General features: G+C 36.9%; 1 protein-coding gene across 1 annotated transcript in view; it reads left to right on the top strand.

Moving 5' to 3' along the window:
* Positions 1-25,373, top strand: part of MGAT4A (alpha-1,3-mannosyl-glycoprotein 4-beta-N-acetylglucosaminyltransferase A) — a 70,105-nt gene that overhangs the window by 39,034 nt on the left and 5,698 nt on the right. Inside the window, exons 6-12 of the mRNA XM_079300510.1 lie at positions 2,896-2,942; positions 3,481-3,594; positions 4,219-4,294; positions 5,678-5,792; positions 13,657-13,787; positions 14,394-14,501; positions 14,903-15,096. Of these exons, the coding sequence (XP_079156636.1) occupies positions 2,896-2,942; positions 3,481-3,594; positions 4,219-4,294; positions 5,678-5,792; positions 13,657-13,787; positions 14,394-14,501; positions 14,903-15,096 (785 nt within the window). The remainder of the gene's footprint in view (positions 1-2,895; positions 2,943-3,480; positions 3,595-4,218; positions 4,295-5,677; positions 5,793-13,656; positions 13,788-14,393; positions 14,502-14,902; positions 15,097-25,373) is intronic.

Raw genomic sequence — 25,373 nt, 5'->3', positions numbered from 1 at the left:
TCTGCCAGATGATTTTCCCTGGAAGCCCAAGGAACAGTTACACATTTTCCTTCTCAGTGACTTCTTTTTATTCTTCTGTATTTATCTTGTCCTGTTTAAGATTCTTGGAGATGAGCAGCCTTGTGTCCTTCAGGCTGATAAAGAGGACCTTGTGTCTTGTTTTGTCAAGACAGTAAATTTATTCCTCGAAAATGGGGAATAGATTTTGATTAATAAGGGATTTTTTTTCTGTTGCTTTTAACTTGCTGATTGAATTTATTGATACTGCTTGAAAGATCTTTAGATTTAATTTAACTATTCCAGATTTGCTTCCATTGCTACCCTGCAAAGTCATCCATCTGCTTAACTCCTGCCTCCAGTATAGCCACAGCTTGATTGAATTTGTTTTGTATTCTCATACTCATTTCATGATGTTATGTGAATTAACTTAAAAGTGCCACCTCCCTGGGTCATGTCCGTGCCAAAGGGTGTTGGCAAAGATCCTACTTAGTGTTAGACTTGGGCAATGAGAGGAGTTTGATTGTCTCTTGAAATTCAGGTGTGCAAAGGGGACAGTCAGCCTGAGGGGAAGGGTTTTGTGCTGAAATCCTGCTTCTGAATCTTGTATGCTGCTGGTAGATATAATTACAACTGCTTATTTAAAAATGATGGCAGAATATGAATACCGGTGTTTTAATGCATTTGATCATGTGAAAAATGACATCAACTCTTCTAATTTACATGTTATTTTTCATTCTAAAAGTGTCATCTGCTTTTGCACCACACTGATACAGTGATTGCTGATTGAGAAGGAAAAGTTGCCTACTAAGCCAGAGGTGGTATTTTCTGTATCTCATGTTCATTGCAGCTAGACCAGACCTTCTTGACTTTTTGTGACAGCCAAGACTACAATATGAGGTTGGAAGACTTCAAGCTGCAGCTTTTTAATGTGACCCTATTGTGATTGCAGCTCTGACTGGGGGAACTGCCAGCCTTCCATGTGAAGCACACAAACAAATAGTGGGAAGCAGGGAAAAACTCTCTTATTCAGGACTTTTTTTTTTTTTTTCCTGATTGTGATATTTTCTATATAAGAGCGTAAGGTTTTACAAGCAGTACTAAGGCTTCATGGTAGTCTGGAAAATAGGTCAAAATTATGTTTCTGCTAAGGAGATGTGCACTAAGGCACAGGCTTGTGATCAAATACATGATTCTAGTTGGCATGAAATTTGGCATTTATTTTAATCTCTGGAAAACTGAATAGAAACTAGCTGTGTTTCTGCTGAGTGTGTGTATGTAGATATATATAAATCCTATATTTTTCTATGCAATTGCAATAGAGACTGTATTAGATGTGCTGGAATTCTTAATGCTGGACTGAGTAATTGAAATTTGACATGCCAACTGAAATGCAAATTTTTGTCTTTTCACATGATTATTGAACTACAGTTTCTGTATTTTTAACGTTTAAAAGGTTTCGAAAAGAGAGAAAAAGAAATGCTTCGGTTAAAGATGGGTATACTAAAATTATTTTTAGGTAGTCACAAGGTTAGTGTGATTTGCAGCTGTTACACAACATAGGAAAAGTTATGTCTAACTACATTCTATTAATTAAATGTGTTAAAATACATAAAAGTATTTAAACAGTGATATATAAAGGCCCATATGGACTTTTTGAGTCTCCTTGTGTGGAACTCAGCGTGAGATGAGTTTTAAATTGTGAGCACTTTACCAGCTTACTAGAGCTTCTGCCCAGCACTAGGCATAGCACTTAGGAAGAAAATATACATGAGAAAATTATGAGAAATACATTCTACTCACATGTTCTTGTGATATTTAAAATCTGTTTTTGGAGAAAATCCACTGCTGTTGTTGTCCTTTTTGAAAAGCATGCGCCACTAGCATTATGTTTGATTTCATAAAAATAAATCTTTAAAAAATAGAAATGGTGGTTTTCAAGATCAAAGGGTGAGCACCTTCATCAAACAAGATTAAAACTTCTATAGAAAGGGTTGGAAGGGATTTATTTTCTGTATATAATCCTTTAATGATATCCTGTGTTACAAATTAATCAGAAAAAATGTGAACTGTTCCTTTGTTTCTGGCATTTCAAAGACAACTCTTTCTCCAGAATCCTCATGAGCCAGTATCTGGGTTGACTTATAGACTATTCTTTTCAAAAATGTAAATGGTGTGTCAAATCATTAGATTAATAAGTATAACAAAGACCAGGGGTTTCAGTCACATTTATGAGTTCACAAATTCTCTTTTCTTGGAACGCATGTGTACAGGCAGGCTGAATAATTGTCCAGTGCTGGCAATTTAGATGATCTAGGCTTTTCCAGAATGTCATGATTTGTATTTTCACAAATGAGTAATTTTTAGAATTGTTGCATCTATGAGAACTGAGTGATTGATAAGATTGGTAGTCCCTCAAATTTAGTCTCTGATGCAAAAAACCAGCCCTATTCAGAAAGGCAGCAGGCTCACTGCTGTCTGTGCTAGAGCATTTGCTTTAAATGCAAAGCTTAGGAGATATGCTTTTGAAATAAGAGAATGTGTGTGTTCAATGCATTGTTTTCCAGAAAGATATTTCCCTATGTATCGTTATTATTGTAAAATAATATTAAGTTCTTCCCATACAAACAGTCAGTGAACATTTCATCATCCAAGAGTGTTTCTGTTAAGTGCAAATATGAGATAATTATTCCCCACTGTTTACAAAAAAAATCTAATATTGAAAGTAAGACATAGTTACATCTGTGATGTGTTGTTGTATTGCTCCAATATCTTAAATAATGAAAGTGATTTTCAAGGACAGCCACGTGCCATGTTTATTTTACTTTGATCTTTTGATGTGTACCTCCAGAACTATCAAGTAATCTTCATTTTTTTTATTTTTTTGTTTTTCCCTAGACTGATCTTGATTATGTTAACAGTGTTGTTGCAAGCCTGGAGAGAGAGTAAGTTGTAGTTTTAATTGGGGATTTCTTTGTTTATTGATGGTAAACTAAATCAGGTTGTAATTAACATTAAAAATATTCTGGAAATAAGAGATCATGCCTGATTGTTTAGTGGAGTTTTGGACTTTTGAACAAAAAATAAGAGATGACAAATTAAAAGGTGGTGATTCAGTTACTGTATAACAGTAAGTGGATTAAATTATTTAATGCACCATAAACAGATGGGATTGTTTAAACATGTATGGCAATTTGTGTCATCTGTGTTAGGGCCTTGTATACTGTATATTCAAAGAGAACTGCAGAAAAAAATCATTAGGTTGTGACAAAATGAAAAAAGTTTAAATGTAGTTTGATTCTGATTGCCAAGAAGCAATAGTGCTCTGAAGGACAAGCTAAGGAAAAGAGTTCTTTTCTATATACTGTTCTTTTATATGCCTCATTTGAGCAAGTCCAGTCACAACAACTGTTCCAACAGAAAGCTAGCAGGAACTACTCAATCAGAATCTCTCATGTGACTTCAGGATGTTTCTATTGATAGGTTTTCTACAGAGATCAATTCTGGCTTGGTGGAAGTAATAGCCCCTCCTGCAACATACTATCCTGACTTGTCAAACTTGAAAGAAACATTTGGAGACTCAAAAGAGAGAGTGAGGTAGGTTTATTCCTCCAGATCTTTTCCCATCTCCTCCCACACCCACACTTTGGTTGTTTACAAAATGACAAGTGGGATGTGAATTCTTGAAATGTTTTCTTACTGTAATTTGTGCAAGTGTGGGGATGCTAAAAGTGCTCTCTGTGAATCCATCTCATTCCTAGCTACATGCTCTTCTGTGCATGATCAGAGCCTATGCTTAGTTGAATCCATTTAGTGTTAAATTCTGGGAAGAGAACTGAGACTTTCAATGTACTTTTATTCCTGTATGTGGACTCTTTTGTTTGCTGTTTTTCTTCATGAAATACAGGATAAAACCCAGTAGTTCTTGTTGAATTACCATTTTAAATGCACATGTGTTTTTAGTGAAATGTTAGGTAGTTGTCACAAAGTCAGGTTCAAATTAAACAGACAGTTTGATGTCTGTATTAAAGCATAAGGTGAAAGCTTTGTTCCTTTTTTTTTTTTTCAGACAGTGGATTTCCTGAGAGAGCAGTGCCAAAAGCAGCTGTCCTAACATTTCACTAATATGTGTCATTCTTCATAATGAAATTTACTTTATATTGCCAGCATGTATTGAAATAACCTTTTTTCCTAAACTTTAAGCTTTGAATTTAATTTCAGATGGCGAACAAAACAAAACTTGGATTATTGTTTTCTTATGATGTATGCCCAGAAAAAGGGGGTTTATTACATTCAGGTAAATTTCTCTTCTTTATTTTGAGTAAAGTTTTCAAGTGAGTCTCCAGAAATTAGGTTGTTGGACACATCAGAAGGACCTACAGAGAGCAGGGAACTTGATCTCATCAATTAAAGAGGGCATTAAGTATGGTGCTTATGGTATACAGGGAAGTAATTTGAGGAGGACACTGTCTCACTGTCTCTGAAGTAGAAAGTAATTTATCCCATGTCACTTATCTTAAGATGCCTAGCAAAAAATGTGAAGGAATCCAAGCAGCTTAACTGCTGTGTTTTCCTTGTTCACAAATTGAATTATAGTTGAGTTGCCTAGGGCAAAAAAAATAGTTTTTAGTGGAAATGAAGCTAAAATCTATTTTTGGTTTTTTTTGAAAGTGCAGTGTCACTTTAATATTACTGTTGTGTATAGACATAGGATTTTTTTCTTTTTTTTAAAGTAGATTTTCAACAACAGAGTTAAGCAGTTCTCCAGTTTAGCTCAGAATTGTTCCTATCATGTGTTTCTGCTTTGATGTAGAAGTCTTACCTACAGGTATTTCAGATTTAGTAACTGCACTAATGATCTTTATTTAGATTTTGTGCCTGTGTCCTTGGGGTGTAAAGTCCCACACGTCTCATCTAGTTTTCACAAAGCTATGCTGACTCCTCTCTGAGAGCAGTTGGAGTCTCAGCTCTCTGGGAAGCTGCAGAGCCAGTAACATGTGACAGTCTGGTTTGATACTGGGAAGTTGCACAAATATTAGTGCCAGCAAAGGGGGAGGGCATGGCTGCACTGTGAGAAAGGACAGGGAAGCAGATCCCTAATGCAGCAATGCCTTGCACTCAGTGTGAATTACAGGGATTGTAGCCCCATGTTGGCAGTTCTGCAGCCTGGACTAGGTGGTTATGGACCATAACCACCAGGTGCTTGAGTTGGGCAGGTGGAATGAATCCTCCCTCTGCAGGTATTGTGTCTCAGCCTCTTGTCTCAGAGGAGAAACTCTTTCAGTGCTCTTACATTTGTAAGTAAACAGTCACATTTGTGTACAAATAATGCAGATATTGAACTTGTTCTGATAATGCCACTTAGACTAACATTGTTTCATGGATGATTTTCCTTTGAACAAAGAAACTGAGAAAGCAGTGTTCTAAAGAAAGAAGTCAAGATATGTTTGTGGATCCTTACTACAGAAGGATTCTGTATTAGCCCTCCACAAATAGACAGGCTGATCCCTACAACAGTTATTCCAGGCTGTGGCATCTATGTTTTATATCAGTACTAGCATTAGAAATACATGGTATGTTTTAGCAATATATTGTAAGTCAGTACTTCCTAGCTGTACATTTTTCTATTGCTTTGCAAGTGCTTTTTTTTAATGTTGATATAACTTCTACCTTCCTCTAGCTTGAAGATGACATTGTTGTCAAGCAGAATTATTTCAGCACAATAAAAAATTTTGCACTTCAGCTTGCTTCTGAAGATTGGATGATTCTAGAATTTTCTCAGCTGGGTTTCATTGGTAAGAAAATGTTCACTTTTGCAGTTTGAAAGTACACATTCATACTCAGACTGTGAATTAATAGTGATCTGACTTCAAAGCTATCTTCTTTGTACTGGAAATAGACCAAGAAGAAGAAACTCATTACCTTTTTTAGGAGCTGTGGTTTAGCTCATGGTTGTTGCTTTTGCCCCTCATTTGCTTCATATACTTCTGTATGATGAGGCAACTGTTAAAAGAGAGGTCATTTCTATAACCAAAAGTTAATTTATGATAATCTAACAATCAAATCACAAGGCATGATTTATGTTTAATTTAGCTGCCATTAAAATGAAAATATCATTAAAACATAACTGACTGAAGTAAAAAAAAAACCCATGGAAATTAGCTCCACCTAAGAACTTCATTGGTGTTTGTGCCAAAATTTCCAAGAATTAGCAGGCATCAGTTTGTTGCAAAGCCTGTTCTATCTCCATCTTTCTACTTCATGAAGGAGAAGTTATGACAATCTGCTTCTTCTTAGCTGCAGTCAGGGTCTGTCATTTGCAATGAGCAAATGAGAGGAGTTAATGCAGGATCTTGGGTTGCTGTAGGTTGACTGCCAGGGTGCTCTGGAAATTATGATTCTTTGCTCTTACACTAATATCATTTCATGGAGAGATACTAGGCTTAACAGAAAAGCAGTGATGGAGAAGTTTTGAAGGGATTTTACAAATCAAAAGGTTATTTCATTATTGGGCTGATGTGTCATGATCTTTTTAAAAGCAGCAAGCTGGAGATGTACTAGGAAAATTCAAAAGCTGGGGCAGACTTTGGGCAACCTGTGGTCAACAAAGATTATTCCAGTATGATGGTTTTAAGTTGAATTCAGAACAGAAGGAAAATCCTACATGTAACAGATAAAAGTACAGCCCTGAATTCTGTCATTCTCTTGGAAATTCTTGTTGTTCTCTTTCCTTTAGATCTATTGGCAGAGAATGGCTTAATTTTTAGCTCAGTGACCCATAATGGTTGTACTGAGAACTGAAAATGTTGGCATTACTTGAATAAATGCTATCCTGTTTCCAGCTCAGCATCAGGTGTGCAATAGTTCCCTGACTTTGGGGGTCTCAAAGCAAAGATTCCTGGAGTAGAAAGGAAAACAGTAATTATCCCCTATAAATGCTACGTTAGGGTACAGAATGGTACTTTGTAGACTTGCTTGCCAGTTTAACCTATAGAAATGATGGGGAAGAGGAATGGAAATGGACAGAGCAGTCTCATACACCTGGCTGTCACCTTGGGCTATCATCAGAGATACACTGTTGCTAAAATAATTGTGGGATTGGTTCTGTGACCTTAGAGGTAGAAGGAATAGGAAATTATGCTGCCTAGCATGGAAAAATAAGAATTTAAGTAGTTTACTAACATCTTGCCCTGAATAAACTTCTCCTTGGTTGGGGAACTCCTTGCAACATTCTTATGTGTTAGCAGGGACTGGTTGAATACAGCATTTGGTAAGACTTTGTTTCTACTATAGAACAGTTAAACAGTAACCCAGATTAAGCCCACAATTTGAACACAATTTTTAGCCCCAGTCTAATTGCACTTTAAATGTAAATTCTGTATGAAGTTCCTGGGCTATAGAATTTACATTTATTCTACATTTGCCTGATTTAGTAGTTGAGTGTTCTCACTTCCAAATTGCCACTTTGTAAGAATGGCACACCAAATGTGCATAAAAACAACTTACACTTTAGGATGTGCACTGTCTGCCCTGTACAGTTCTATTTCAGGTCACTTAATTTGCTTAGTATTTGTGTATTGCACCCCCCCTTTCTGTTCCCTGTGCTCTTGTAGAGGGCACAGTGTTTAAGACTGGTAGGGTAGAGAGATAATTCTTAGTACTTGACTTAATCAAAAGCACAACTGTTTAAAAATATCTTGTTTTTCTATACTGTCTGTATACTTCTGGGTGGTGTGGGCTCTGAAAGTAGCTGTAGTTAAATTTAGTGTTAGCTCCTGCTGCTTGCATCCGTGTTCTTTGTTCCTTGTATCATATTTGTTTGCCTCCTTTTAACTAGATGATATCAGTAGAATTTCAGATGCATTTAGCTATGGCTACAAATCTTAATTTTCTACCTAGAAAATTAAATTAGATTTTTTTCTTCTTCCAATATAGCTACTTATCTTGTTCTGAAGTTTTGAGGAAAAAATTAGTATTCATAAAAGCACCTAAAATTTTTGGCTGGTACACATTGGTGTGCTATAATCAAATTTTGCTTGCAAAATTTATGCAAGTAATGTAGATTTGCCTCATCTCTGCTATCCCTTTATGGATCTTGATGCAGACTGTGATAAATTGGTAATGCAGATACCTTTGGGAAGAGTAACAGTAGTTTGTAACTGGGGATCAGTTTTATGTGTAGATGTCCAAGAAAGAATGTAGAGCACTCAATGCACAGAATCATAGAATGGCCTGGTTTGGAAAAGACCTTAAAGTTCCAACCCCCTGCCAAGGGTAGGGACACCTTCCACTGGAGCAGGTCACTCAGATCTCCATCCAGCCTGGCTTTGAGCACTCCCAGGGATGGGCTATCCACAGCTTCTCTGGGCAGCTGTTGTCTAGATGCTACTGATTCAGAAATAATCTCTCAAAAGGAGAGGTGTGGCTGATTCACTGTTAACTTGGAAACCTTCATTAGCTTACAAGTTTGAGAGGTAAAAATGTGGGATTTTTTATCATAGTGTATTTCTGAACTAAAAATCTAATTTATGCAAGTGCTACATGAGGAAGTGGCAAATATAGCTATTTAGGCTGACAGCAGGATTATAGAATTCTGTCACCTCTGCCACGGAACAGACGTTGCTTCCTTTGGGTTTTTTTTAATCCTGAAAGCACAGTCTTAAGTGCTGTCAAGTAACTAATAAATAATGGGTGAGATGTGTGCTGTTTCCTTAAGAAGCTCTGTGGAAGGAGATGTATCTTTTACTCTTCTGAATTCTTGTTTGCACTGCAAGACCTGTGACATAATGTAGGAAAGTCCTGCTAGCTTTTTATGAGGAATAATGATTTGTCTTCCAACTGCCTGTCAGCTGAAGTGTTTTCCAGAGGAACTGCAATCCTTGCACTGTAGCTGTAATGCCACCTGTCACAAACATTTAATGGAGTGGTCTGAAATGGCCTTTTGGTTGTCTTATACAGTTCCTCTGAGTCTTATTGTGCCCTAGTGTTTTAAGGCCTGTTGGTTTGATTATTTTAACTTTTTTGCTCAAGCTGTGCACATAGTTGAAGTTTGGGAAAGAGTAGATCAAGTCAAATATTTGAGCTTTAAATAACTTCAAAGGGATTCTGGTTTTAATGCCAGCAATTTGCATATCATTAACAGGGAAAGCATTGAAAACATCAGCTACAACTAGAATATGTGCTAGCAGGTGTAAAATTGTTGGTGTAGACTCAATATTAGTGATGCTCATGTGGAAGAATTAAAATGAATGATTTAGATATTTTCAGTTCAGAGAACTAGAAAACAAAGTGTTTCATTTTGTGCGTGCCTTGTATTTGCCAGCAAAATACTGAGAGGGCCAGAATAATTCACTAAGGATGGCCTTTAAAAAAGACTGAAAAATGAATAGAAGTCTTGTCAGGGCACAGTAAATCAGAAAATATTCCACAGGTTTGTTTTTTCCCAGTCTTGATCATAATATTTTTTAATATAGATAAATAGTTTAGAGAAGGTTTACATTTTGTATCTCTAGGGTTTTATGGAGCAAGGTTTTACCTTTGTCTCTTAATCCTTTGAAATTTTGAAGTTTTCTTCACAATGGTAGGTGGTATGCACCCAGAATCCAAAAGCTCTGAAGTTTTGTCAGCAGAGTGTGCTGGATTTATGTCTATTCCCATGTACTGTACCAAGTGCATGAACATGGTGCAAGATGAGCCATTGTTTCAATTCTTTCACAGAGTTTGCAGTTTGAGGCAGAGTGTGTTCACTGCAGTGTTTTTCTTAGGTCTCTTTGGCTGGATGATTTTTGACTGGATATTGGGGATGGCCAGTGGGCAATCCATAGACTGGGTTTGAGTGGTGTCTCAGTGGTTCTGTGGCTCACAGCACTTTGCTCATGCTAATGCATGGGAACTGCAGGACAGAAGAACCTCAGTAAAAGCTGCTGCTTGTTCTTGGGCTGTGGCTGTGTCCTGAGGATGCCAGGCTGCTGCTCTTGCTTAGGAGAGACTAGGCAAGAGCTTGGTTGATTGGGATTCAGAGGGGCTGGGTGCTGGATCTGTGCAGTAGCAGTTGTACTGGGCTGGTTTCCATTACAAGGACTAGATGTGGCCAGTCAGGGATGCAGAGCTTTGAAGACCTGTTTTACCTGAGGCTTCACTGCAGAGCTCTGGTTTTGAGCTGCTGAAGGAAGACTATTCTGATGGAAAAAAAGGGGGACATAGATGCATGGCAATATTGCTGCATTGGTGGTGTCCTGAGACAGAAATGACAGATGAATGAGGGAATGTTATACAGAGTGAATGAGAGGCTGGGGCCAAACTGTGCCAAGCTGTGTGTGGAAGGTGGTGACAGCATTTCAGAAAGGGGTGTGTGTATGTCTGTCCTTGGATTCTGAAGAAAGACAAGGGCTTGTCTTGGGATCAGGATGTTTCCTTTCATCTTTACTCCAGTGTTCATTAGGAATTAATGTGAGAGGACTTTGTCTCCACTGCTGAACACTTCCATGGTGCTGTGCAGTGTAATGCAGAGAGGCTGCTTGGGTCTAAAGATGCAGGGACAGCTGGCTCACCTCACTTATTCTGACTAGCTGCAGTTGAATGTATTAGTGTGGCTTGATTAGTTGGTTTGTTTCTGGGTGGTTGGTTTGGTTTTGTTTTCTTGTTTGTTTTTGCCTGGTATACCCTGTGACATCACCATGGCAATTATATTATTCCTCAAGTCTGGGATGATTGACTGCCTGGTGGACAGTAGAGTGCCAGCCTAGAGGAAACTGCCTCTGAGCCTGGACAAGTTTGCCATATGGAGGTAAATAATTCATTAATATCCTGTTTCTATTTGATATAAAATCAGGATATCTTTATAAGGGATAAGAGTGAATTCCTACTCTTACCTTTGGTCTTATTCTCAGTTTACTTAATTAATCCTATACCTTCATGCCACCTTAAGTGACATGGTCTGTGAGTGAGGACAAGACAATAATCCTTATGTTCTTCAATGGATGAGTTAGTCAAAGGAAAAAATGTCAGTGTGATTCTTCTGCTCTGTCATTGGGTAGAAGAAGAAAAGGATTCTAAAGCATCATGGTTATGTATGGATCCTGGAAGAGGATAAACTGTTTCTTCAGTCTACTTGCATTGAGATTAGGGCAATATTGTGAGGATATTTCTGTCTTCTGACACTCATTGCATTTTGCATCTCTCTGACACCACATGGAAAGGTGCACTTCCTATGGAAACAGATGTGACTGACAGACTGCCTCAGCAGGTGTCATCTAGAAATGATGGTTTCAGTCCCATAAAAATCCCACAAACATCTGATAAAGCCCATTTTTAGCTGGTGTTTTATTAGGGCTTACCATATTTTTCTCTTCTCCTGCCCTATGCCATTGAAAGCAGTAGGCAGAGATGAATCACTAGGAAAATTGGGGTCTGTTTAGTTGGAAGTGTGACAAGCTGAAAGCTGTTATTCTGCATGACTATTTTACACAACATTTAACTAATCATATGGTTGTTTCCTACCCATTTTTAAATATTTACTTCCACAAATAATGTCAAACAATGTGACAATACTGTGTGTAAATACTAACAATGTACTAATAAAATAATAATATTTTTCTTATGTCTTTTAAGAATAAAGCTTTGCAATTGTCCCTAGCTCAGCAGGAGTTGCCCCATGTGTAGTGGGAGTTTCAAATTTTAGTTACAGAGTATTTTTGTGAGATACCTATTTGTAGACCTCATTGCAATAGCCACTTAAAAGCGATGGCAATATTTTTGCTTTGTAAAGGGCTGGATGAAAAGTTTCTGTAAGGGACAACTTTGATATGGCAATGTCAAATCAGTTAATGTTTTAGCATCTTTACTTTTCCACCCTGATGTGTAAATTGTCTGCTATAATGAGTATAGCATCATTCTAACAGGTGAAATAATTGGTGCTTTAGTCAGGTGCTTCTTCCATATTTGTTGCATGGCATAATGATGTAATCTAACTCAGACACCTCCAAACTCCTCTCAGAGTTTCCACTGAGTATTCTTTCATGGGCTTTGTCCTTATCCAATTTCACACAAGTCATTAAGAAAAGAGATTGCATCAGACCTGATTTCTTAAAAGGGCAAGGCTCTTTCAGTGATCTCTTCTTAACGTCTACTCCAGCTGGTTTTCCTAAGAGCAGGAGAAAATATTTGAACCTCTCCCAGGTGTGGAACTTGTTATTCAGAAAGCTTATGGAGGCCTCTTCACAAGCGGAAAAAACCCCTCAGAACATTTCCTGTGCCTGAGTTCTGTGTGTTAGTGTGTTGTACAGGACTACAAAATGTGAAAAGACAGAAAACTTGCATTGGAAAAGAGCTTCTGCTGGATTCTGATCCATTGATGCACACATGCACCAAGAGCCCACTCCTGTTTAGCCCAGCACTGCAGAACCAGTTCAGTCAGAAACATCTGCAGAACTGAATCACTTCAGCCAGTGTCTACCTGAGAGATTCATTGTCACATGGTGTCTTTCTTCCTTGCCTTCTCCATTGTAACCTAGCAAAGACTTCAGACTTCATCTGCAAACCTGGTGATGTTTTCTGAATCTAGCTTGAAATCTGGAACTGCCTTTGGGATTTTAGCTGACATATGGTCATAGAATCATTTTGGTTGGAAAAGACCTCAAAGATCATCAAGTCACACCACTAGCTCAGCACTGCCAAATCTACCACTAAATCATGTCCCCAAGTGCCACATCTGCACATCTTTTAAATACCTCCAGGGATGGTGCCTTAAGCATTGCCCTCAGCAGCTGGTCCAATGCTTCAGTGAAATCTCTAGTACAAGCACTTGTCAGTCTGTCTTCAGCCTTGTACTGCCCCACTCCCAGGTGTTTTGCTCCTGGTAGCAATGTTTTCATACAAGGCACCTTTTTCAAGTGCTGCATTCAGATTGACACAATAGCCCAGTGTATCGGCCACCTTTCTCTTCAGACACCTCTACTACCAGAGAAGTGCATTCCACAACCATGTATGTGATTGCTCATGTTGCTATTAAATAGAGTTTCTTCATCAACAGTAAGTTTTTTTTTCTCTTGCAAAGGCTTCCTTTAAGCCTCACAGTCTGCAGGACTCCCAAGAATCCTTTTGCACAGTGCCACCCAGAAATCCTGCTGATGGTCTGTGCACTGCAGAAAAAACTCTGGTCACTGTGGGATGTCTCTCTTTGAGTTGCATTCACTTTGATTTCCTGCCCAGAAAGTTCTGAAGTTAGTGGTAGGTGTTGCATCTCTGGTTTTTGTACCTGCAGAAGCTGAAATTGTGTGACTGGACAGATAACACCTGCAATACTCCTTGTCTCAGGTGTTGAGCTTACATGTGGAATAATAGATGCCAAACCATAACACTTTTTTCTCATAATTTTTCAAAGTGATACTTTCTATTCTTTAGGAGACTGTGTTGTGGTACATTGAATATACACTGAATATTTTGATAGCACCAAGATATATGAAAACAAATTCTTGTTTGAATAGTTGTTTTGTTTAGTTGAAAGGTATGGAACTTTTAATAACATTGAAATTTCAAGTTGTTCATTACTAACATTTCTTGTCTTGGCACAAATGTTATCATCTGCTATCACTTTTATTTCAAAAGACAATGTTTTCTCTAATCTAAAGTAACTCCAGTTATTCTTAATGTCACACACAGGTAAAATGTTCCAGTCTCCAGATATCACTCTTATTGTAGAGTTCATATTTATGTTTTATAAGGAGAAACCTATTGATTGGCTCCTGGACCATATCCTCTGGGTGAAAGTGTGTAACCCTGAGAAAGATGCTGTAAGTTTTTTTTTTTAATTTATTATAAAGTTCCTAAAATGTTTTCATGATGATTAAGGAGTTGATTTTTGTGAGCTGAAAGCCAGTGTACAATATGGTTACTGCATGTACTGTAAGAGACTTTCTTCCTGCCAAGATTTTTTATCTCAGAAAGAATTTAAGAAGGACACTTCTCAGGGGCATTGCAGCTGTTACTGCTTTTGGAGATTCTGGAGATGGGTGCAGTAAGGATAAAAAGCAAAAGTCTAGTTAGATTCCATGTGGAACAGACCTAAAATAAACTAATACATGTAAACACTAGTGAGACTGCAGAATGTCACTACTTGGATAGCAGTCTTGGAGAAAGTTCCAAATGGGGAATAAACTTAATATTTTGGTCCTCCATTTCTCAAGAAACACTCTAGCTGAATAAACAGGTTCTGTGCAAGGACCTTGAACAGTATTGCATTTGCACAGCAGTCTTGGTAGATTTCTGGAATGAAAACATAAAAACTAGATAAATAGGCCTAGGTTCTTACCTTGTGTTGCTACCTTGTTGTTTTTCACTAATGTGTTGTTTTATTTTTGTTTTTTATCCCACCCTTACCTTTTCCCCCACCATTTCAGAAACATTGTGATCGACAGAAATCTAACCTACGGATACGCTTCAGACCTTCTCTTTTCCAGCATGTTGGCCTCCACTCTTCTCTAGCAGGGAAGATCCAGAAACTCACAGTTAGTAGACAATATTTCCCTTCCTTTACACAGCAGGCTGATTAAATGAAAAATATTGTGGTGATGGACAAAACAGGCATTTTCTTGTTGTATTACATTTTCAAGCATGATGTATATTGCTCCAGCTGGAATTAAATCTGATACAGATTGGTTAATATAAAGTAGAAGTTCTAGTCCAGCTTATTTATGTGAATTTTAGCTAGAGGATATTTTTTCTAATTGTTTTTACTTTAATGGCATATCCATATTACTGAGCTGTATAAGATCTGATGCACCCAAAATGAGTAATGCATTCATTTTCCATTTTATGCCAATGTTTGTTTTAAGTGTAACCACTTGGGAAAGGAACATAATAAACAAGGTTGTCTGACCAGCATGATGTTTGTCTGTCTTTCAATTAGGATAAAGACTTCCTGAAACCATTACTACATAAAATCCACGTGAATCCACCTGCAGAGGTTTCAACATCTTTAAAAGTCTACCAGGGGCACACGCTAGAGAAAACCTACGTAGGGGAAGATTTTTTCTGGGCTGTCACACCAGTTGCTGGAGATTATATTCTCTTTAAATTTGACAAGCCAGTCAATGTAGAAAGGTTAGTAATTACTTGCTGTTGGTCTCATATATAAAGTTGCTTGTGCCTAGAATGCTTTAAGTTAGAATTTGGGGCTGTCACTTTTACCTAAAATGAAATGGTGTAGGACATTTGGAGTTCAGCTGAAATTATGATCATTACTGTCTTCCCTCTAATTCTTTTACTGTGGTAAATTTTGTCTTGCTTTTAAAATGTTTTTTTTGTTTAATCTGGAGCCTTTTTGAAAAATGCAATGCAAAACCAGTGCTTCTCTTACAGAGAATTTTTAAAAAGACAGTTTGGTCCTATTTGTATTTGGTTAGTCTGTTTCTAATTACAGAGCAATTGTACAGCTTGGTATGTGGTACAGTGTGTTGTGCCCTGTGGCCTTGGTCCCTTGGTTGTCCAGATCAGAAATCTTGCTGGAGCATATAAAGATGTCCCCAGACTTGAAAGCTGGGGACTCTGAAGGGCAGTATTTTTAAGATGTAGCTTTAGGGCTTGAAAAAAGTCAGTGTGCTAAGATTCCAGGTTGACCTATTTAAAACATATTAAAATGCAGCAAAAAAGCAAGGAGGTGTGTGCTTTCAAAATACAAATATCTGATATTTGTTGGAGGACTAAAGGTGACTTCTTTACAACTACTGGTCAAATTAATTAAGGGTAATTGAGTTAGCACTGTAGAGATTAGTCATCCTTTAGTTTTACTGAGACTCATTTGCTGCTTTTCTGGCTACTGTCTTGCCAACATAGTAATTCAAAATTTATAAAATACATGGTTTATTTAACATCTAATTAAGTATTGCTATGTCAGTGGATTTTTTTTTCTCCTTACTTCACACACCTTAGTGGGTTTTTTTAGGCCAATACCTATAGCCTGGTAGAACAAAGTTTCTTTGAATCAATTTGACTGGATGTTTTTCTTGTGAAGGAGACCTTTTTTCTGTGCTGAACTGAATCCAATTAGTCAACTTGTGTACCTTGGTACATAATCAAAAGCTAAGTCTTCACCTTGGCTTAGCACAACAGTGAAGATCAGTAGTTCCCTTGTGACTATGTTGTTCCAACTAGTCTGACTTACGAAACTCAAGGTTGTTGTTTGAGATGTCAAATTACTCTCTCAGTTGGTTGCTGTAATTTAAAAAACTTCCCTGGTTAGCTGTCCAAGGTGCATGTGTGGAGGAACACTGCCATACCTCCTTGGATTAAAGGCAAAATATTTTTTCGGTGCCAACACTTAAAAAAATATTTTTTTAATATTTTTATACCTGTTGCCTTAATGCTGAAGGGAACTAGAGGAATGAGAAAGTACTAATTATATGTGTAAAAGGTGGGAAAATAATGTTCATTGTGTGTTGTGGAAAACTGTAGCCAGGCCTAAGGTAGTTATGTCTATCTGCTGTGTTAAGAATAGTCTTGGCTGTAGACTTGGTTTGGCTCTTGGGGGGAAGAAATGAAGTTTTTCAGGGTCTTGTTTTGTTTGGTTTGGGATTTGTTTTGTTTGTGGGTGTTTGTTTTGGTTTGTTTTTTTTTTTGTGAGGGGATGTTGTGTTTTTGGGGATTTTTTTTGTTTGGTTTTGTTTCATTGTTCCAAGGCATTTTGTGGTTGCGTGTTCTTTGTGGAGAGTTTTTGGTCTTGTAGGATTGTTTGTTTGGGTTTTTTTTGTCTGGTGATTTTGTTTTTTGTTTGGTTGCTTGATTTGGGGGTGTTGTTTTTGGTTTTTCCTTGTTTGTTTTGGTACTGCTATTTGCATTTTAGTTTTAAAGAAAGTTTAGTTTTAGAAATCTTGCATTCTGTTGCTTTCTCAGAGGAAGTACACAAGTTTGAATGATGCTACCTATTCAGCTATCATTGTAACCCATTTCAAAGTTTATTATGACTTTTAGCTTGTATTTCCACAATACCCCCAAAAATACAGTATTTTACTTTTCTGAAGTCAGTGATTAATTAGATTTACAGATGTTGTAATTTCAAATTATTGGGGACTTGTTTTTGTCTGTGTAACTTGAGCAGCAGCTGCAGAATTTGGCAAGTGCAGGTCTAGTAGAGCCCATGGATTTCCCTGATATTTCAAGGATGCTTACTGAGGCAGTCAAAAACAAAACACTGACTGGCAGATTGAAACAAAGAAAAGGGAAAATGGACCAAGCATTAGGAAAACTTACCTGGTGAGGAAATGCATCTGATGGTGGGAATTAGGAGTAGAAAGCACACTTTTGGTAACAATCTTGTGTCTGTGAAAAGATGCAACAGGCATTTTCTTTTTTTCTTTTCCTCTTTTAAATATTAGAAGAACTCTTTGAATTTAAAGGAAATTTTGTCTGCCAAGTCAGTTTGAGGTAACTGCTTAGTTACTCCCATAATAAATTTGTGATGAAGAAGTTTTTAATGGAAATACTGACCACAGCTCTGACTGAATAAATGGCACATCTATTACACTGTGACAGAGCACTGACTTGTTCCTGCAATTTCTTTTTTCACACCAAATGTTTTGCTGAACTGAATTGAGTTTTTTGCAGTTCAGTAATTAGCTTTAATTAAGTCTTTAGATATTTAATTTTTGAGATCTGAGAATATTGTCAGGAATGACACTGTCAAGGATCTCTTAACTTAAAGTGAGAACTGAGCTCACTTCACTGTGCAGAAAGTAACATTTGTGCCTATTTTATGCAAGACCTGGCTGGCAGATTCCTGCTGAATATTGAACAGCCAAATAGATGGTGCTTGTTCTAAACCACACCTAGAGATCAGGGATGTGTAAATTGAAACATGGTAATACTTACTTTAGTGACAGTTCTTGTACTGAAGCTTTCTAGGTTCTTTCCAAGCAAAAGTTCTTCAGCCAAAACATTGAAGTCCCTTAACAGTAATCTAATAATAGTAATTTCCTTTGCAATAAGAAAATGCATACATTTCTTTCAGTAGAAAATCCTTGAGAAGGAAAGTAGATTGAAGGATGTTCCTCTTTAAAACAAGTTGCATAACAATGTTGAAGGTATGTTTGGTTTAGGTTAGTTTTTTGTTTGTTTGTTTTGTTTTGTTTTGTTTTTAATAAATAGATGCTCAAAACAGCCTACATTGTAAAGAAAAAAATATTAGATTTCTCTTCCCTCAGGCTTTTACATGGTTATTGAAATCCACTTTGCTGTTTTGGTATGTACACTGCTGTTTGAAGCATAAATTTAATTATTAAAATTGACAAATATATTTAAGAGTTTCTTTACGAACCAGTCAAAACACATCTGAGAAAGATATTCCATTTTAGCATTCAAGTGATGCTGGTGTCCATCATCATCACAATCTTTTTTTTTCTGCTAAGTTTCCGAGTCCTTTCTATAGGTGTGATTGACACAAATTAGATGTTGTTTTCAAAGAACATATACACTAATTACTTTGATAAAACCCTTGAAAGTGCAAAACTTATAGCTGTTCTGCAATAGGAATTTAGAGTGAATATTTTTAAAAAGGCTTCAGGTTTGCTTCAGTATAAATGCATTTCAAATGCTGTCCTTTATTTTAAAAGAAAAAAGCTGAGGAAAAGACAACTATGTATTTTATACTGTGGGGGAAAAAAAGAAACACTGAAAACCAAAACTCCTCCTGACCTCAGCAGTATATGTATATAAATTTGCTTAATATTTCTAAAATATGAGGCTCATTGTTTCTTGTATGTAACTGCTTCACAGAATCTTCAAGGTTAGAAGAGCCCTTCAAGGTCATCTAGTCCAACCCTCAACCCACACACAGTTGCCTCTTGGAAACTTCTAGAGTTGATGATTCCATCAGCTCCCTGACATTATTTCAATGCCTGACTCCTCTTTCAGTGAAGAAAATATTTCTAGTATCTAATCTGAACCTCCCCTGATACAACTTAAGGCCATTTCCTCTTGTCCTTTCCACTGAGACATGGTAGAAGAGGCTGACCCTCACCTGACTCCAACCTCCTTTCAGGCATTTGGAGAGAATTTGAGCCTCCTTTTCTCCAGGCTAAACACCCCCAGCTCCCTGAGCTGCTCCTCATAGGACTTGTGCTCCAGACTCTTCTGCAATACTGCTTTGTAGTGTTACTTTGAATATTTTCAAAAAGATTAGTGGTTTACTTTTTTTAGGGGAGGGGCAATGTGTTTTGGCTTGTAGTGTTGGGGTTTTTTCCTTCCCTTTCCCCCCATCACTGCTTTGAACTCTATATTTGCCCTGTAGCTGGTTGGCCTCTCCTTTTAGCAAGTTACTGAGTAGTCATCCTAATGTGACACTGATCATGGATACAGTGATAAGGTACAGCTTGCTGTCTGGAATTTCAGTTTTAAAGTGGAATCTTAATACTTTGACAAACCACCTTGTAGATTACATTTACCAGTTTGTGCTCAGATATTGGCATAGATACTGGATGTGCAGAATTTGAGACTATTAATCCAATTGTCTCTTTTCTGGACAGTGGAATTGCAGGGAACACATGTTAAACTCACTTATATTTCCTGTGGCATCTTCTCACAACACAGAATTAATAGTCATGCAAGAAAATATAATTTGACTATTTAAGCTAGAAAATCAATATTTTCAGTGTGAATAGTATCTTGTTGGACTCCTGGTAACTAAACATATACATTCTTTTGTCTGCTTTAAAATTATTGTGACAGTGCTGAAAAATACCTGCATAAAAAGTGACAGATGGGTGGGAGATATTTTGGAAAGGAAAATAAAGGCAGCTTTTAAAACAGATTCTCTAGCAGTGAAAAATAGAATGAACTTTTTTTTTTAAAGTACAAAAAAAATTACCAAGAAAGTATCATAGCAGTCAGTCTTGTATGTATTCAACATGTAATTAATTATCCATCTTTTGCAAGTCCTCCTGTGGCTAGAGAGATACAAGATCAAATGCATTACAACAGGGAAAAAACTTCCTAACAGCTTTCCAAACCTGGAAATGGAACTTCCTCATTATTGACTTTTGCAGTAACAACCACTCAAAACCTAGGGACCTGCAGAATTGTTTTGGTTTTAGATAAGTACAGTGATTTGCCTGATGTTCTGTGTTCATAATCACTGTTCAGAGTAGAATCTCTCCTGCATTAACCTTTTATGGGCAGTTTTAGCTCAAGAACCATGTAAATGCATAAACACAGTGCATAATTTAGACATAATCTTTAATTCTGATTCTAAAGATGTATGCTATTAAAGTGCAACACCATCTTATGAAGCTTGTACTGCTCATATCAGCAGATAGGAAATATTTGAAAATCTCTGAGTGTATTATTTTAAATGTTTTGGTGTTTGTCAGTACATTTCAGGTGGGATAATACTTTTAGTATACATAAAAGAGAATTTGAGGACTTTGGTTTCTCTGTTTGCATAAGCTTCTGTACTAATGAGTAGAACATCCTCAAATGGATGCACTGACAGCAGGGATTTGGCAGGCAGGCTCCCAGGCACTGATGCTGTTTGCTCTGGGCATGGAATTCTGCCCATAACAATGAGGCAAGGACTTCATATGAAAAGGGAAAAAAACCTTAAAGTATGGATCAGAGACAGAAGAAAAGAGCTGCCTAAGCCAAGGACATGCTGCTTCTTCCTTAATGGTACTAATATCCAAGATTTGTGTACTTGGCAGTGTTCCTGGATTTATAGTTCTTAGTCAGAAACCTTGGAGGCTTAATGCTGTTGCCAAAATGTTAGATGTCTAATGCCACTTGAGATACTCTAAAATACTTCACGTGATTTCCAGAAGGACTGGAGTCTCTGAGATGTCATAATTGCATCTTTCCAGCCTGTGGTGAGGTCACATACACAAGTGCAATTTCAAATGGTGGCAAATACCTGTGTATAATAAAACTGAAGGGAGTTATCTGTGTTTCCCCAGCCAAGCTGGGGGGGGGGGTAAAAAATGTTTATGTGCATAACACCCACATATATACACACACACACATATTAAACTCAAAACCACAACAAAGCCTTTCTGCATCTCACTGGATTAAAATTTCAGCAGAAATAACCTTGTATAAGAACAATCAATCTCCCCCAGCCAAAATTGTAAACAAACAAAAAAACCCCTATCCATTAAATAAAAAAAAAAAAAAACAAAACTCCACCTCCAAAACGAAAATTTAAAATTAATTTAATTCCAGACATTTTTTTATTACAGTTGATGTGAGCTCACTCCAGAGAGACAGTGGATGTCAGTCTTTCTCCAGTGGGAAAATGGATGTCATAGTCCTGTCTGGAAACAATAGAAGGGTAGACCAGAGAATGAGATTTTCTTACACAGCTAAATACCTTCTACACATACTGCACAAGTGAAGAGTGTTAGGAAATGGTACAGGCAATCTTACCAGAAGATTCAGGTTGGGTTTTAAAGTGGTGTGAGAAAATTAATTTCTTAGGCATGTGATGGATAAAACAGACTCAAAGCATTCCCCAAAATCCTTCAATCACCTCTTTAGTCAAGCTACTTTGTGGTCCATTGACAAACATAAGACAGTTCACTCCTTCAGGTGCACTGGGTCGACAGTTCCATGAAAATGGGGAATTCAACCCTTGCAGCTCTCAACCATGCAGCCCAATTTATATGAAGACACTTACAGGGGCTCATTTTGTCAGAGCAAGTGAAATCTTACCAGGAATTTTGCCTAGAAGGCTGGGAGTATTTTTTGTTTTGTGTGGTTTGGGGAGGCCAGAGGATTTCTTCTTTGTTTGTTAGTAGGGAGATTTTTCTGGCTTTTCTGGCTTTATATATATATATATTTAGTATATCTATAACAAAAGCTTCCACTACATTGCTTACCTATTGTGAGTTCTTGGCAGATGCATATATATATAGACTGGAGGAATGACACCTTTTTCTGGAAGTATAAGCAATTTTTTCAAGTGACTTAGTAAGAGGCATGAAGAATAGGAGAATAAATTGAGCTTGAGAGAAGGAAAAGAAATTATTCATCTTCTGTTTGTATTTTGCATGAGGAAATAGTGCATGGTTAATACCAGTTTCCAGTGACAGTAGAATAACACTTCCTAATTAGGATTCCAAGAAAGTGACACAAAGGAGGTAAATTAGTTTTCTTTCATCATATTTGCATCCAGTGATCAAAAATGCTGGATAGAATTGGTGAATAATGACTCTTGCAGTGGATGATGGCATCTATAGAGAGCCAAAAAATTGCTGACTGAATGTTGCTTTTACAGAAATTCCTGTTGTGCAGAACTAAAAACTGTAAGGCTGCATGTTGCTATAGATAATTTGTTCAAATGTGGAAGGAAACATTTCCTCTTTGCCTTCCTACCTATTTTCCTTTTCTGAAAATGGGATATACTAAAATACATCACATTTCTAAAAAGGGACATAAGGAGGATATGTGAAGGAAAGGATTTGATTCTGATGTTTACAGAGCACAAAGGCGTGGATTCTTATATTTTTAGAATCAGGTTTAGTATCAGGTGAGAACTTGTTTCCTTCAAAACAAAACCCAGATATATTTCCAGTGGATGTGAATTGTGCTGTTTAAAGTACTTTTGTGTACTATTTCCTTTTATCAAACTGCCATAATTTACTAATAAAATTGTTGTGTATTCAGTTTTATTTAAATTAGAACATGTAATTAGAATACTTTCTATAGCTGAAAAAACATTTGGCACTTCATTTGAATAAAATATAAAAGATTTTCTAATACCTTAAAGAAATCAAATTGGATAATAGAATAATAGGCTTTAGGCCTAAATATGCTTGAATGTGAGAGAAAGAAGAGAAATACATCCCTCTATAAGCAAGATAGGGGGTGGGTAGAGGTGTGCATGGTTTTCTTTGTTTTTAAAGCAAAAGTGTTGAAAAAATTTAGCTATTAATATCAAACTCAGCAGTTCAGATTAGTAATATTGACTTATCAATCTTCTGAGGGATATCACAAAAGATGAAAATCTTTCTGGGTGCTCACTGTTGGAGGGGTTCTGAATGTGGGGTTTTCAAGTACCCTAATAGTTAACTGTGTTGGCAAACTAATGATATCTTTTGTCAGTGCACAAATGATAATCCCAATTTTGCTTTCCCCTCCCTTTGTGTGTTAGGATATGTATGGATTTTTGTTTCAGCTTATTGGCTGGGGGGTTTTCCCCCTCTATTTGTCTTGATTTTATAAGTGTATCTAACTCCAAGGCAACAACTCAACCCCTCTATCTGGGTAAATAATGAAGTCACTGAGTATAAAAACAGAAGTTTTCTTTGCAGCTTTGACTTTAAGCTCCATTTAGTTTGGTGATGATTTTTTCTGATTGTGTGTCTTCTTGTTTGTTTTTAAACCTTCATTGCTCTTGAAATTTTGTGTATTTCTTAATGCTACATGAAATACTAACACTTAACCTCTTCTTACCACATTGAGGTCATGAGCAGAATGTATGTGAGTTCATAAATATAATTACTTCTGGTAGAGAGGAGGTTTGTGTCTGTGTTGGAATATCTAGAGTAGCTGGTTATTATCTTTGAACTGTGACTCTTTAAAAAGACACTGCAGGCAGAAAAGGTCCTCTTGGATTCAAATATATTAGTATTATACTTAGCAATTGTAAGAGTTACTTTTCTCTGATGACTTTGATCAAAAATGTTCAATTGTTCACATTTGTTTTTTTGTAATTAAGAAAGTAATGAAGTAATATTCCATAAGGCAATAGTAGGGTTTGTTTTTATTAACTTTAGGTAAATTTGGTTGGGATTACTATATTTAGAGATACATTGCTTTCAGATTTTTTATTTGAAGGAATGGTTCAGAAGGTGTTAGGTTTAAGCAGCAGGTAGACAAGAAGATCTTAGTGATTCTACCCTAAGAAAAAAATTAAGTAATTAGGAAAAAGAGTTCACATTTTTACTGTTTACATGAACTGTCATGTGTAAATCCCAGGACAGGTGTCAAAATAATTTGGTAGTTGAAAGCAAAGCTATTCCCAGGCTCTTCAGTATCTGTATTGACAAATACCTATCATGGAATCATAGAATCATTTAGGTTGGAAAAGACATTTAAGGTCATTCAGTCCAGGTATAAATCAGTGTTTCTCTTGAAAGAAAAAAGGACTGGGCCAGACATCTTACCATTGGTGCAGGAATTAAATAAAAGGAAACAACCTCTTGATCCTATGGCTATCAGCTGGATTACTCTACATTAGTAATTTAATGAGGACTCTAAATGTCCTGCAAAAGTCTCTATGGTTTTTAGAAATGTCTGTTTTACTTAAGAAATATTAGATGAATTAATCAGTTCATTAGTTAGGGAACATAAGAATCTTCTCTCCACCTGGGAGGGAGAAACCCATAATAAACCCATAATGCTCTCTCATCCAGTTAAACATCTACCATAACAGCAAGTTTGTAAAAAAGATCTTGGCATATAGTGAATGCAAACTCAAAAGGTTTGACGAGGTAAAGACAGGTTCCTTAAAAGCCATTTCAAGGATTTGGGAATGGGAGGTTTAACTGACCTTTGTTTTGAAATGAGTTTTACACTCTTAACCCATTTCCAAGGGATCCCCATTGGAAAATTTCCCCTGTCAGAAAATAAGTTTTACAAAAGAGTAGCTAATGACACTTATTTTAGGAGCTGTAGAATATCTGTTTGTTCATAAATTAAATTTTATTTCAAGTAAAATTTTCTAATTGGTAAATTTTAGCTCTAAACAAAATATTTATCACAGATATGGATTGGCTGTGTATGTGTATTTAGGCATCTGTTTTCAATCTGTGTGACTTTTAATGTCTAAGTAGGTGTTATCTGTCAAGTTAAAGCAAGACTCAGATATAAAAATACCCTTCTTTCTAAACATAATATAAAATGTGACATGTGCATGTGTTACATTTGTGTGTGCATATGGATTAACAGATAGTTATAGAAAATATACTGAAATAGCATAGGTTTGATTACATGGAAATGGGTTTGATTAATTACTGCTGTGAATTGTTGTGGCACTGTGCCAGCTTGGGAGTGCATTGCTCTGATGGAGTGACAACTGCTGAGGGGGGGGAGCTGCATCTCAGTCTCAAAGCTGATAGCACAGTAGGAGAAATGCTTGGCTGTGGTTGTGTGCTTGCAGGACTGTTTTCAAAAACAAGCAAACAAACCCAAATAAATGACAACCCCTCACAAACAAAGCCCTCACTGCTACTGCTTCCCCCAAAAAACCCATCCAAACCACCAAAGCCAATTACTGTTCATTGAGAGCACAGTGATCCCAGATCAGAGGGAGCTTCTTTGTGGATTTTTAGGTGTGTCTTCTCAGAACTAAGTACTAAGGAAAAGAAGCATGTCTGTGGTTTGGGTGGAGCATT

Source organism: Erithacus rubecula (assembly GCF_903797595.1).
Source record: "Erithacus rubecula genome assembly, chromosome: 1".
In the NCBI taxonomy this organism is placed as follows: domain Eukaryota; kingdom Metazoa; phylum Chordata; class Aves; order Passeriformes; family Muscicapidae; genus Erithacus; species Erithacus rubecula.
This window is presented reverse-complemented; position numbering and strand designations above follow the sequence as displayed.